The sequence below is a fragment of the Monodelphis domestica genome, chromosome 3, assembly GCF_027887165.1.
Source record: "Monodelphis domestica isolate mMonDom1 chromosome 3, mMonDom1.pri, whole genome shotgun sequence".
Lineage (NCBI taxonomy): Eukaryota > Metazoa > Chordata > Mammalia > Didelphimorphia > Didelphidae > Monodelphis > Monodelphis domestica.
The window spans coordinates 142,137,807-142,153,417 of record NC_077229.1 but is presented as its reverse complement, the minus strand read 5'-3'; the positions used below and the strand labels follow the sequence as shown (position 1 = coordinate 142,153,417).

At 36.2% G+C, this 15,611-nt stretch overlaps 1 protein-coding gene across 1 annotated transcript in view; it reads right to left on the bottom strand.

The window, feature by feature from the left end:
• The window catches only part of MRPL13 (mitochondrial ribosomal protein L13), a 59,172-nt gene that overhangs the window by 43,381 nt on the left and 180 nt on the right, over positions 1–15,611 (bottom strand). Inside the window, exons 2-3 of the mRNA XM_007488258.2 lie at positions 13,565–13,688; positions 2,136–2,229 (exon numbers count right to left, since the gene is read on the bottom strand). Coding sequence (XP_007488320.2) covers positions 2,136–2,229; positions 13,565–13,688 — 218 coding nt within the window. The remainder of the gene's footprint in view (positions 1–2,135; positions 2,230–13,564; positions 13,689–15,611) is intronic.

Genomic DNA, 15,611 nt, shown 5'->3' with positions numbered 1-15,611 from the left:
AAGTGGCTATTTTTTTTTTAATGATAGGAGAGATTCTTTTTTTCTTCTTTTAGTTACTGTTTCACAAGGCTTTAAAAAACTTAGAAAATAAACTACCATATGTCTAATGTGTGTATTTTTTTTTGATGTCTCAAAAGCATTAAGTAGTCCTTGAAATCTATGGTACTAGCATTTTGTTTTGAAACAAATAACACATTTTTAAAGTAAAATTGAAAAGAGCTTCAAGAAGGCAATGTATAACTAATATATGTGAGTTACTGTGTTAGCACACTTTAGCTTTTGTACTATCATTCTTTTCCAGTATTATCATTAATTATAAGAGTAAATTGCTATTATTACTGATAGAATAGCTATGATACTTTGCATCAACATGGATTTGCATCACAATCTTGTTAATCTTGTTTTTTGTATTATTTTATTTAATGATTTTTAATCAAATCAATTTAATGAGCTTTAAATTTCTTGGATAACTTTTATTGGACCAGTAGATACAAGTGAGTTATATAGCTGAAATGTGTAAAGATGGGTGTTTAGTTCAGTAAGACCTCACACATTTGGTTCAATGAACTAGAATTGGCAAAAGGAAATGAGGTCCAGGCCTGTACAAGCTCCCCAGGAAGGAGGACAAACAGAATGTAAACAGGCATGTTTGCTTCAGTGAGCTACAGATACTAACATTGGAAAAATGGATATGCATTTTGTACGGCAGCATTAGAACAGGAATCATTTTAAGAGGAAATATAGTTTTGATTATAAAAATGAAAAGGTTCTACTCTGCACAGAGTTTAGTATAATAATAGTAAAAGATACAGTGAAGTTGTACTCCAAAGAGAATGGTTTTTAGAGTTGTTTTTAAAGAGAGATATGAGGCTAGAATGTTGACTAGGAAATCAGAATAATCTAGGTAAGAAAGCCTGGTTTCTATTTATAACAAAGGCTCTCTTGGTTGAATAAAAATTGTAGCTGGTATAAAACATTTCTGTATACTGTGACTGAAAGTAAAAGTTTTATATAGTCAACTTAAGAGTGACTTTGGTATTGAAATAGAGAAAAGGTAAACTGAGAGAAACTGTTACTTAATGAAATAGAGAATGTAAACTAAGGAAATTGATTCTTTTGCAATGATTGCTGTTCTCTGGCTTGTGACTAGAAAGCTGCTACAGGAACCTGAAACTGCTTATTTTTAATGGAGGTAGGAATGAGAAATGCTGAGAGATGCTGCCACACAGAGGAACTGCTCTACAGGGGATCTGCTTAGGGGCATGCTCTGAGGTTTGCCTACTGATGGCTGATGGATCAGTATATCTTTCTAATCTCCTCCCTTTCACTTCCTCCCTTCTCCAACCCTCTTCTTTCTGCCACCCTCTCCTCCCAATTCTTCCCTCCCCCGAGTGAACTATAAAGATACTTTTTTCTTTTCCTCTTTCAAGTCAAGGGGTTTTTGGGATAACAGGATGAGAAACTGAGGTGAGAGGGATGAGGATGTCTCTAATCTAAATGAGGGAAAATTGAGGGTTTGGGAAGTCACAAGTGTGACAGAGGGATAGTCAGAGATAGAGGTCAACAGCTTTTTAAATCTGCTTTCTTCTTTATAAAATTAGCAAAGTCTCTCAGCTTAATTTCTGAAGCCCCCCCAAGGGTCATTCAGTCTGAGACAACTCCCCAAGAGAGAAAACAAAGTTCAAAATCTCTCAGTTTCTCCTGGCTTTTCTCCAACTGTTGGTCAGTCAAATCTCAGAGGTTTTTCTCTTGGTCAGAGAGCTCCCCAAAACCAAGTCAGCCCTACAAGGGTCCTTCAGCCAGGTTCCACCTCCAGAGAGAGAGTGACTCCAAGTCAAGTTCCCTCCCCCTGGTCAGCTCAACTGCCACTCCTGGGAACATTCTATTTGGAACCTTCTTCATGATTGACAGATATCCCCAGCCCTGGTTCTTGCATTTTGGCTTACAAGTTCTCTCTCTCTCCATGCCTCTACCACAGTATACAGCTAAGATAAAAACAGTTCCTTTTAAAAAATAAGCTTTTTAAAATGTAGTTTAAGATATATCACTAATGGTACTAATCTTGAGGAACAACAAGCAGGTTCAACATCACATTAACTTAGTAGCTATGCTGATATTGTCATCATTTAACTCACCCAGTGTGTGAAGAGTACACTTTTTGTTCCCATTTATTCCCAGAAAATGCAATATGCCTTGTGTTCTTTATGACAACATGATCCCCACAGTTACCTAGAATAAAAAACCATCCAAATTCTGAATGAGATAAAAATTCCTTCAAGAAAAAAATAGCATTATTTATAAAAGCTCATCAAGTTACCAATGAAACACCAAATAACACAATGCAAGTTAGAGTGGAATATCAAACTCCTGTAGCAGATTTTTATTCAATGATAGAGGGCAAGAAGGTTATTTGAACTATCTCAATATTAGAAAAATATAGGGTGAAGTTAATTTCTTTTTTAAAAATTTAATTAATTTTTACATTTAAATACCCAGTAAACTCCTTCCCTTTAGAGAAGGCATCCCCCCATTAGAGAAGGCATCATTTGACAAAGACAAATGTATATGTAAAATGTCTTTCTCTCTATCAGTTCTTTCTCTAGTCATTCTTTACACCATATTTCTGTTATTGTATAAAAATTTCTTAGTTCTACCAGTTTTACTCTTCATAATTTCATGTAGGTCTTTACATATTTTTCAAAAATTCACTTGTTCATCATTTCTTATGGCACAGTATTATTTCATTACAATCATATGCCACAACTTATTTAGCCATTCCTCAATTGATAGGGAGCTCCTCAATTTCCAGCTCTTTGCCACCATAAAGAGAGCTGCTATAAATACTTCAGAACACATAATTTCTTTTCCATTTTCCTTGATCATATTAGGAAATAAACCTAATAGTGGTATTGCTAGGTCAAAAGGTATACACAATTCTAGATTGCTCTCCAAATGGTTGGACTACTTCAGTTCTACCAACAGTGTATTTAGTGTGTCCCCATTTTCCTACACCCCCTTCAACACTTGTTTTTTTGTCCTTCCTTCTTTTAATAACATTTTTTTGTTCATGTCATTTATATACAAGATAGTTATTCCATTTTATTCCTCCCCATCTTCCCACTTCTCTCCTACACTCTGAAAGGTGAACTACCCTTTTCTGTTTCTCACACATGATAATCCTTGCCCATGAGAAATCTATTTTTGTAATGGGCGTTCTTCTAGGTTCAGAATGTATTCCTTCCTCCCTTCTGCCTCATGGACACACACTCTCTTTCTCTTTTAAGATACAGCTTAAGTAGCACATTCTACATGAAGCCTGTTTTGGTATCATCAATCTCTAGTCCCTTTCCAACAATCTGGTATTTAACTACTTTGTATTTATCCTCTCTCTGATTATATATGTCCTTGTTAGGACAATTTTTTGCCTTACTTTATGTTTCTAGCACTTATAACAATGGCATAGAGTCTAAGTGCCTAATAAATGCTTACTGATCAACTGTTGTTTCCCCTTAGAATATAAGCTTTATTAGAGTTTTTTTCATTATATTTATATCTTCAGTATGCCTGGCACATAGTAGACATTTAAAAATATTAGTTGATTTCTGTCATTTGTCTTTATATCACATTAAGCCTCTTTGCAGCTTCACTTTCCTCTTCTATAAAATGAGCTAGCAGATATTGTAAGATTTAAAATTGGGTTTGACTCAATATGAGAGTTAAAGTGAGATTGTGATCACTGTGTATAAAATATTAGCTCTTAAGTCCAAAATGCCTTTTAGCAGCTTTTATTTACAACAAGGTAGAGATATTGAAAGTGGGAAATGTAGGAAGGAGACAGAATCTTGTCTAGCCTACCAGCCTAAATGCTGATCTGGTGAAGTCTGGCTTAGTCTCCTACAAGGGCTCCCTCAAGGTCTGATCTCCACATGGAAGTCCCAGTGGTGTCTTTAGCCAGAAATCTACCAAAGCAAGCCTCTCCAGTGTAGAAAGCTTCAGGCAAGGACAAGTCTAGGACAACATGACTGCTTCCAAGAGTCTTCCTCCAGCCCAGCTCACCAATGCAAAATGAATCTAAGAATCTCTCTTCAGCTTGGCTCATCAACATAGAGTGAAAGAATGAATGCTCTGGTTACCCTTTTTAAAGCAGTTTTCTCACTGGCATTCATGTTGCTCCCCCACTTCATGGAAACCAATCACAGCCTCCCAATTTGCCTAGCACTACCCAGGGGAGGGTAGTGCTTTTGGAGGTGTGAGCTTTCTCCAGTAAGTGATTATGAACTCTTACTTAATGGTTAGTTCAGTGCTAAACAGGGGTGCTTTTTAGTTCTTGATTTGATTAAATTAAATGTTGCTGATGGATTACATTAAAAATAAACTAAGAGAGTCTAATTCTCTCTTCACACTATATAATCTTGGCAGATCCCTTCTACTTTCTAAACCTTATGGTGGTTTTAATCACTTCTCCAGATTAGAAATGTGTACTGTACTGTCCTCATATTCCCCTGATTTGCTGTTATGATAGAGGAGATGATTCATTTTCTGTTCTCAGAGGTCTTTCCTGGCTTTTCAGTGATCATTCCATATACACATCTATAGCCCTCCTTTATACTATTATTTTTTAGAATGTGGGGGTACTGCTTATTTTGCCCCTCTTCAGGTCTTCTAAATCACTGTTTTTACCTATGCCACGATGATGTTTAATTATATTGCCATCACCTCATACTTGTACAGTGGATTTATTTTAGCCCACAAATGAGGTTTTTCCATTTAGTTCTATAAAAGTTTACCTGTCGGGCAAGACCAATTGTTTCAGTCTGCTCAGGCCTGGGTCCAAGGGACTGAAGGTGCCTTTAAGTTGCTTCTTGCCTTCCTAAAATGTGCTAAGTATCTCTCTAAGCCATCATCCCAATTACTGATAAAAATATTGAATAAAATTTAGCCAAGGACAGAGGCAGTGTAGATGAGTAGGAAGATAGTATTTAATCAAAATACTCAGGATTGACTACTCCTTTCTCCCCTTGCCATTCTTGGTTCCAGGTGGGCACTGAATCTGATCTATGGGGAGGGTTGTAGTTATACCACTGGTGGATTTTTCTTTGCTATAGGAAAATCTTGTCAGGTGATGATTATAATGTAATGAACTAACATATCAATAAATTTAAGGGCAAAATCAGATTTGAGTATTGACTATTTGTGGTTGTAAGCTAATCACTGAGCCTCTCTAGATCTTAATTTATTCTGAATAACAAGTAAAATAGGGGGCTGGAAAAATAATCTCTCAATTCCTTTCTAACTCTAAACCTTATCAGTTCTTTTGGAGCATATGTTGGGCATTCCATTAGAAATGAGTTTGGCATCAATCCATTCATCACCATTTATTAGAGTTAGCTATTCAGTTGCATCTACTTAACTATTCTCACTCATACTCTGAGATTATGTCCAACTTTACTGCCACCAAAAAATGTCAGGGAAGACCTTTGTAGATAATTTCTCTTAAGATTTCTATCATTTCTGGTTTGCTTTATTTCCATTTCTCTTGTTAGTGATTTTGTTCTCCCAATTATCATAATAGCTTCATGATATCTCTTTGTCACAAGTCTTCTTTGTATCTTCCCTACCCACTGCTGTAACTTCAAAGTAACAAAAAAAACCCCAAAATCTGCTATTCTGGACCTGAGTTCAAATCTGGCCTCAGACAATTACTAGCTGTGTGACTATGGGCAAGTCAATTAATCTCCGTTTGCTTCAGTTTCCTCACCTATAAAATGGCGATACTAACAGCACCTACATCCCAGGGTGTTATGGGAATCAGATGAGATAGTATTTGTGAAGTACTTACTTAACACAGCCCTTGACACATAGTAGATAATTATAAAAGGCTTATAAAGAACTATCACGTTGAGAATGAATGAATAATGTTGATATATGAATATAATAGAATGCTCCTGGAAAATAATGAATAGGAAGAACAGTGGGGAAAACAGATAACTTGTATAAACAAAAGAAGAGCAAGGTAGCAGAACCAGAAGAGCACATATAATGAATGCAATAATATAAAGGAAACAATAGTGAAAGGCAGCCTAATTTAAGGTAAGTGTAATGACCAGTTTTGGCCCAACATAAATGATAAAATACATTTGCTTCTTTGCTGTTAAAAACAAAATAGTAGGTGTTATGACCCATTTAAAAGGTTTACAGAAAGCGTTTACATAATATTTCATTTGTTCTTCACAACAGTCAAGTGATATAGATACTATTATTCTTCTTATTTTGCAGATGAAAACATTAAGTGTGAGAGACATTAGGTGACTTACATCTAATCGGGGTCACAAAGCTAGCATCAGCAGTATTTGAACTCTGATCTCCTTTACTCCAAATAAGATAGCTAATAGTAAAGACTAAATTCTGTTTTTCTTTCTCTCTTTTTATTTAAAGCAAACCAAGACACATCTTAGCCAAAGGAAAGTCTAATACTTCATTTTTAAAAAAATTGAGTATTTGGTTTGAAAAAATTGCACACCTTAATATTATGTGACAAATTTAACTGAATATATTCTTTAAAAACTTATATTTTAATGTCTTAGGTCCTGTATGTGGTATAATGCTTTCAGTATGAATCAGAACGGATGAAATAAAACTAGTGAAGAAATATTTTAAAAATTAACTCCTGTAAGAAGTTAAATTTGTATAAAGTATGGCTTAATCTTTATACTGAATTCAATTCAATAGACATTTATGAAGTGCCTACTTATTAGGTATAAGGCTGGAGTTTCAAGAACAAAAACCAAAACCAAATACCTGCTCTTAAGGAACTGACATTTTATAGATATGCTGGGATACATGTACTTGAGAAAGTAACTATGAGGTATTGTAAAGAGAAATAATGAGGGAAGGCATAAGGCAGCACCTTAACTTAGTCTCGAAGATCAGGATATAGAGGCTAGTCACACGCTGCACAGGGGTGGGGGAGGAGGGAAGATTAAAAAAATGAAAACATACAGAAAAGTGGAAAGTAGAGTCTAAAAACTACCTACTAGTTGAGTTTGATTAAAATGTAGAGTATGAAGGGAAGTAGGAAGAAATAAATCTGAAAAGGAACTTTTGGAAGGACTTAAATGCTAAGTTGAGGAATTAGTAGTTTATCCCAAAGACTTTTGAACTGAGGAGTGATATAGCAAGTCTCTGATTTAGGAAGACTGTAAACATTATAAACTGTAAATAGATTTGAGAGGGGGAGAATTTAGAGGCAGGGAAACCAGTTAGAAGGCTGCTAAAATAATCAAGGAGAAAGGCAATCAGGGTCTTAACTAGGGCGCTTAATGGCAGTACCATATAATGACTCAAGAGCTAGTATTTATATATGTAAAATTAAAATTAATACATAATAACTCCAAATATTGTGTTTTATAAAATTAATAATCACTAGAAGTAATGGAACAAAAAGTAATTATCTTAACAAAATAAAACCATGTGTCCATGCTAATCTACCTGCTCAAAAGGCCCGCTCCACCAAAGCTGCCAACAGGAAGGAAAGAGAGCTAGACACAGAACTCCACCCAACTTATCTCCTCTGTTAGCATGTTACAAGAAGTGAGTGGGCTCCTGGGAATTGTAGTTTTCCTGGGATTCATAGTTTTTAGGGTAAATATACTTTTTAAGGTAACATATAGTATTCTGAAGTTTACAAAATGCTATTCATGTTACTTCAGTTGACTCTCACAACGATCCTGTGAGGTAGATTCTATTATTAATTCCATTAAACTGAAAAAGAAACTGAGGCTGAATAATATTAAGTGACATAGGGGCAGCTAAGTGAGCCAGATATTCAGACCAGAAGTCCATGGATCAAATTTGGCCTCAGATAGTTCCTCGCTGTGCGACCCTGGGCAAATAGCTTAACTACAATGGCCTAGCTCTTACCAGTCTTCTGCCTTAGTACTAATACTCAGTATTGATTCTAAGAAAGAAGGTATAGATTAAAAAAAAAAGAAAAGATTAAGTGATATGCCAGGCTGGAACCACTATTATATAGTGTTTGAGGCAGAATTTGAATGCTTAAGTCCAATATTAACCTAGACAAGTTGTCAGTTCAATTAGAATGTAATCTCTTTGAGGGTTTGGACTATCACTCCTTGTATCTTCATATCCCCATGGCAGAGTACAGTGCTGAGCACAAAGTAAGCATTAATAACTGCTTGTTGACTGGTATAAAGTTAAAAAAAATGAAGCATACTCTTCAGATGAGGAGCTGAGGAGATTCTAGCAGATAGAAGATCACTAATGATTTTTGAAAGAGTAGAGTCAATGACTCGAAGGGTTGGAAGTCAAACTGCAAGTGTAAATGTTAAAATACAGATTTGACAAAAATAAAAGCAGCTTTTAACAATTAACAAGTTAGTTTTTATTAAAATAGAGACAGAAAAGAATATAGTAAAGGAGGGAAATATAATAAAGAGGTAGAGAAAAAAATCTTCTAATGTCTATGCTAGTTATCCTATAACTACCTATAATTACTACCTAAAACTGCTTATGTCTAACTATAATTGCCTATAACTACTGCTAATAACAACCACCCTACAAAGTTCCACCCCAAGCAAAACCAACCCAATCAATGTTAATCCAACCCCAATTAGGTCTGTCAATGAAGACCAACCAGCTCCCAAAAAGTTCAAGAAAGAAAAAACTTAATAGCCCAAGCCAAAATCCCCTAAACCCCCAAACCAAAAAGCCCTCTAAAGGCTAAAGCTAAAAAGCCTTCTAAAGGCTAAAGTTAAAAAGTCCTATCAGTAAGCTCAGGCTCACCTTTTATATTCCAGCAACAAAACATCAACCACCAACCCAACACACTCCCAGCAGCCAACTTCCCTGCAACTGCTAGCACCTAACTGTCAGCAACTGACACACCAACCAACTGATGCTGGCTTTCTACCTCACTTCCTGTCTCTATGGTTTTTACTTCCTGTCACTGTGGGCTGGTTAATCCCTACACTTCTGTATGGTAAGAGGACCTCCAGGTCCCCTGTTAACTTTAGAAATAAAGAATTCCTTTTTACACAAAGGACTAGCCTCTCATTGACTTTGTGCCTTCAGACTCAGAGCTGTCACTGTTAGTCACATGGGACAGACATCAAAGGGAGTGGGAAAGAAACTATACCCTCAAGAGCAAACTTTTAAGTAAGATAGATTTTAATATTATATCTTAAGTAAGCATTGTGACCAGACCTGGTAAGCCAACCAACATTTAGTACATTATTACTACTAGAAAAATGAATGCTAAGCTCTATGAGACAAAATTACAAATGAATTTTTGGAATATAATCTAAAAATTACAGACCTGCCTATAATTAAATTTGGAGTCTAGTGGCACCTTGTGGATATATGATGATTCACAGCTAAGATTTTTACCAAAATTTACAGGCCATCAGTTGCATATTAAATTCTGTGAAACAAAACCTAACAGTGACAATAATTCTCTCTCAGCCAATAAATCCTTTATCCTTCACCATAAGATTGGCCATAGTTCCACTCACTTATTTCTAAGTTGCTTTGTAAATAAGAGGAAAGAAGGAGCTCTTCTTCAATGAAATGTAATTCATTTACAATAATACATCTGCATAAGAAAGTCTAGTGAGTATTTAAAAAATCTATTTGGTTATAATATTTCTTTGGGTACTAGGATATTAAACTGTCACTACTAGCAAAATATTGTCTTAACAAGTGTCATGTGAGACAGCATAGTATAGGTAAGAAAGAAAAAAAAACACCAGATAAAATCAAAAGACCCAGGGTTCCAGTTCTTACTATATCACTTGATAATTATGATTGTGAATATCACTTATCTGTTTCACTTTTCTAAGGAAAAAGACTATTTGTCCTACCTATATCATAAAGTTATTGCAAGAATCAACTAAGTACATATTGCAAAAGCACTTCATAAACTGTAAAACATTATATAAAAGGCAAAAAATATTAAGTAATATGTAAATATAACTAAGCTACTTCCATGCTGTAGCAAGTATCTAGTATAAATGTTTTCACTATTGTGAATTATCAATGCTGTATTAGAAAGAGTATCAGATGATGCCTACTGTAAAGATAGAATTATAAAAATAAGAGTGAGTTTAAGTGAAGTTGAAGGTTGTCTTGCAGAGACTAGCATGAGTACATGCTAGGAACTCTGAAGAGAGGATTCTAGAATGCAGGGGAGAGAGGAGGGAGAGTTTTGAAGGTACAATTGTCACTTCTCTCTCCTACTGTCCTGAAGCATGAGAGGAAGAAGTCTGCTCACTGCTGAGCCTATCTAACCAAGCCTGTTTGTGAGAGAAGGGAAACTTTTTGATTTCCTTTGGAAGTACCTTTTTCACCGAAGAAACCTACTTAAAGAAGATCTCTATACTATCAACCCTGACTGAGAAGAAACTTTATCCAGAGTCCGCTGGCGTGTGAGGGCTGAGTGTTTGCCTTAGGCTTGGTCCAGCCTGGGGTGGACTCCATCCATTTGAGTTCACCTTATCCAACTTGTAGAAAACTATTAACAACAAGATAAACCAACAAGGGAGGCTTTTGGTGTAAGGTACGATAGAGAAGGTTTGGGGTTATGTAGCCAGAAGCAAGGAGTGATAGGGAGAATCAAGATCTCGAAGACTCCATCTTGCGATGGACTTAGAAGGATGAGGGAAGGAATAGAACTTAGAGATTAGGGCATCCTCATTTCTAAATCCTTCCTTCTTACTTTTTTAAACTAATAAATCTGTTACTATTACACCAAGACTGGTTTGCACTCTGGCCCTAGGGTGGTAAGGCCCAATCTGCCTTACTTCACTAAAGGGGACTGTGGTATTTATAACCAGTTCCCTTGGTGGATAACAACACCCTCCACCTCAGTTTACCCTAATACTTCACTACCCAGGGCTTTTGTTGCCTACCCCAAGAATAGATTCCATCTACATGTCCAATAAGTGTTCATTAAAACACTATTGGAAAACTTGAGCAAGCTGGATATGACAGACACTATGAAAATGCAATCTTATATAAATGGTAAATTTTATTTTGACAGATAATTTCAAAAATTAGTATTGATTTATTTATGGAAAATATCACTGTTTCTAAATTGAAATCTTTTAATAGCTTACCAGAACAAGAGATGAGTATAGCTTACTTGAAAGCTCTGCCAGTAAAATACAAGCTTTAGTGGATTCTACTAAGCTGGAAGGCTTTGAGTACACACCTAGCATCAGACTATATTTGTCATCAAAGATATGTCTAAGTTTGGAGGGGATAAAGGCAAGCTTCCAGGTGATGATTCTTTTGGTTACACTAAACTGTAAATATTATTTATGAAGGCATGGAAGGGTATTCATCAGTGGCAGAGAAAGAAACATTTTCAACGATGAAGCCGTGACATTTTGGCATGCTTATGTGAGTGGTAGAATTGTGTATATATTATTACCCTGTCAAATAATACACTGAGACTGATAAATTAAGGACATGTCTAAGTCATAGATGTTAAGAGTAATGTGCTGATTTCATTCATTGAAAAAAATGGGGGGGGGGGATCTCTCAAGGGACTGAATCAAACCTGGTCCCTTGCTGGACGATGAGGGCCCAGATAATGGCACCAAGTACTGAGTCTCATTAAGGAAAGACTACTCAGAACAAAATTAAAATTGGAGAGGAATCCAGGTGGCAGAGTGCACCTGTATTTGAGCCATTGCCCTGGCATCAGGGACTAAGTATGAACTGTGAATGCACAGGTTCGGTGAGAGATAAAGTCTCTAAGTGTTACAAAAGACATCACTTTAAAAGGAAAGTACCTCTAAGAGAAAAGTGTTATAACATGTAAAAAGAATTTACTCCAAAGGAGTGATGAGATTCAGACTACTATGCACAAAAAGTTTGGTTCATTGAAGTTTACACTTAAGCTATGCTCACCTAATAAAATTCTCAGGTAAGATCTAGGTTCTTTTAAGTTACTTTCCATGATTCTGGCAACACAATGAATTATGGATTTGGGAGCTAACAATGCTATGTGTCAGAATACATATAAATTCAATACCTGTTGCCAGATATATCTTGGTAATCTGTTCTCCTGTATTCAATATGCTTTAATGGTATTCAATAAATTTTAATGATTCCCCATTGTTTTACTAAATAAAATGCAGATTTCTCAGTTTGAAAACAATTTGAATCCAACATTTCCAGAATCATCTTACACTATTTTCACTAATATGACCTAGGCTCTCACCAAAATGAATTTCTTAATTATTCTCCAAATATGCTTAGTGCTCTCTAAGTACCAAACTTTTCCCCACATTGTTCCCTAAGCCTGGAATGCTTTCCCTGTAAATATCTATCCAATGAAATCATTTAGCATACATTTATTAAGGGCCTACCATGGCACCAGGCAATGAGTACACCAATATCTATCTGGCCTAGACTTGGCTTCTCAAAAAGCTTAGGATCTAGTATCATAGGATCACACATTTAGAGCTGGAAGGGAACTTGGCGAATATTTAGTTCAACCTCATTTTAGAGATGAGAAAAACACATAGTTAAGTGACTTGTACGAAGTCCAAAGGACACTAAAGGATAGGCCTAGGATTCCAACCAAGTCCTCTGACTCTAAAAAGTATATTCATTCCATACTACTCTATGATGGAACAGGGAATATTGGTAACATATACACAAATAACTCTGATATAACGGAGACTGAGATAAATAAAAGGTTAACACTTAGACAAAGTGATCAATTTGATTAGCTAAAGTATGAGGAACAGGGAGGAGGAAGAGATAAAAGGAAAATAGGAAAGGCTTAATAGAGGAGGATGTATCTGAGGCATGCCTCAAAGAAACTTCAACAGGAGAAAACAACCATCCTAAGCTAGAGAAAGAAAAGACCAGAACAATAATGAGGGAAAGTAAGATTCAGTTTGCTTAGAATAGCATGTGTCTAAAGAAAAACAAAATGGGGCTAGGAAGGTATGTCATATTCCATTAGACTGTAAGTTCCTTAATGGCAGAGACTGTCTTTTGCTTCAGCACTTGGCCCAGAGTAGATGCTTAACTAATATTTACTGGCTGCCTTCTATCTATAGCTAAGAAAGTCATAAACCATCAGCTAGCTGAACACCATCATTTACTGTTAAGCAACTTGTCCAAGGTCATATGGGTAGTAAATAGCAGACAATTCAGACTGCTTTCAGATTTCAAATCCAGGGTCATACTTTGCAGTGCTATTTTTAGACATTTGGGGTTTAAGTTAAGGAAGTCAAGTCTAGAGTCCTCTGAATAAATGTGGCCGGTGAAGACATGTGAGGGAAACTACTAAAGCAGAAAGGTAGAAAGTCAGGAAGAGAGAACCCTTGGAGGGACTTCAAATTTAAGAATTGAAGAACATGAAGTAGTGATTTAAAGATAAGGCATAGGCAGGGAGAAAAGAGAATGAGGTCTTTAATATCTTAGCAGGATTACTGGGAGAGGGCAAGGCAAAAAGAAAAAGGTCCTGAGGAGGCACAAAGAAATTATCATTACTTCAACAATTTGACTGGTCAAACACAATACTTACTCAATTGATGGTACACAGGTTTGTGCAGCCCTTGAAGTCTGACTGATGCTATTGCTGCAAGTTTGCCTGGAGGTTGCATTTTTCCATCTAAGAGATACCACACTCGGCCAAAAGTGGCCCATTGCTAGAAAAGAACAGCAAAAATTTTCATTTAAAGAAAAATAAAAATCAGTTGTCAGAATATGTGTGTGTGTGTGTGTAATTAGCAATTTCGTACAGTTTCAGTACAGGTTAGTGTTCTCAAGTATAAAATGAGTTACATAAATGGCACTTTTTAGTTAAAGAAAGTTAAAAAATTGTAAAATCTGAGTAATGTTACTGAAAATAACAGCTTTTAGTGATTAAATTCTTTATTTCAAGGGAAGTCTATCAGTTCGATAAATGAAAAAATATGTACAAAGCAAACTTTATATAAGATAAATAGGAAATAAAAAACAGAGGTATGACATTAGAATTAGGGGGAACTAGAGAAGGCTCCCAGTGAGGAAGGCAGAATTTTAGATGGAAGTCAGTAGCTAGAGTGGAGGAAGGAAAGCTTTTCAGGCATGGGAGACAATCAGAGAAAATGCCTAGAGTGAAGAAATTGAGGATTTTGTTCATGGAAAAGCTGAAAGTCAGCATCACTAGATCAAAGAGTATTTTTGGGGAAATTTTTTGGGAAAAGTTAAGGTTAAGAAGGGATAAGTTATGAAGGGCTTTTTTTTTTTTAAATACCCTTACCTTCTGTCTTAGAATCAATACTGCATATTGGTTCTAAGGCAGAAGAGTGGTAAGGGCTAGGCAATGTCTGAGCCCCAATTTGAACCCAGGACCTCCCATCCCTGGGCTTGGCCCTCAATCCACTGGGCCACCCAGCTGCCCCCCAAGTTATGAAGGGCTCTGAATGCCTAACAGCTTGTCTTTGGGGTTCATCTAATTTTGTTTGAGAGACCTGTAACAGATAATGCACCTTGTAAACCTTAAAATACTATATAGAGATAAGCTATTAGTGGAAAGAATGTTAGATTTGTAGTCAGAAGACTTGGATTTGTTTCTGGCACTGCCAATCTTTATTGGTATGTCTTTGGACAAGTCATTTAACTTTTCATCAATTTGGACAAGTCATATAGCTTCTCCAAGCTTTCCTTTTCTCATCTGTAAAAAAAGATAAAATAATGCAGTGCCAACCTCATATTTTTTGAGAAGAGTATAAAAACAGAGATAGAAATTTAATTTATTTTAGAATTATTGAGAAAAATTATTTAACTATAAAAGTACAAAATAAATGTAAAATACTAATGACTGGCTTGTGATGGTACAAAAAAGGCAATTTTGTTTCTCCAGCTTCACTTCAGTCAGAAAAACCTTCTCATAAGATTAAATAGGCATCAGACCTGTCACTAGGGTACTCATTTGCTATTTAGAAAGGAAGAGCTGAAGATCCTGGAGAGGGAAGAGAAGAACCAAAAATATTTAGAGATGGAAAGGCTCTTAAACATACTGCCAATTCCGATTCCAGTGTTTCTTAACCTGAGGATCATGAACTTAAAAAAAAAAGTTTATTTTTCTATAATTTTATTTCGATGTAATTGATTTCCTTTACAATTCTGTGTATTTTATTATATGTATTTAAAAACATCATTCTGGAAAAAGGCCATCGATTTCACTAGGTTGCCAAGGTCGGTTGGGGGTTGGGGGTGGTCTAGGATATTAAAAAAAGTTAAGAACCTCCGGATTTGGCCAGTCTTCCCTTTTGACAGACATAGAACCTAAGAATCAAGGTGAAAAGAAGGGATTTGCCTAAGGTCGGCTGGTCTCAGATTTTGAGCTGGAAGGGACATGAGAGTTTACCCTATCTAAACTTCTAGTTTTACAGATAGGGAAACTGAAGGCCAGAGAGATTAAGCTACGCTTCGTAACAAAGCTGCAAAGCCATAGAGGAAGCACTGGAACTTAAGGCCGCTGCTTCTCGCCTGGGGTCAGACAGGCACTGGAAGGAATCAGCACGCAGGAAATTGGGGACGAGGCGGACGAAAAAGCACCTTCTTGATTTCGGCGGCCCGGGGCT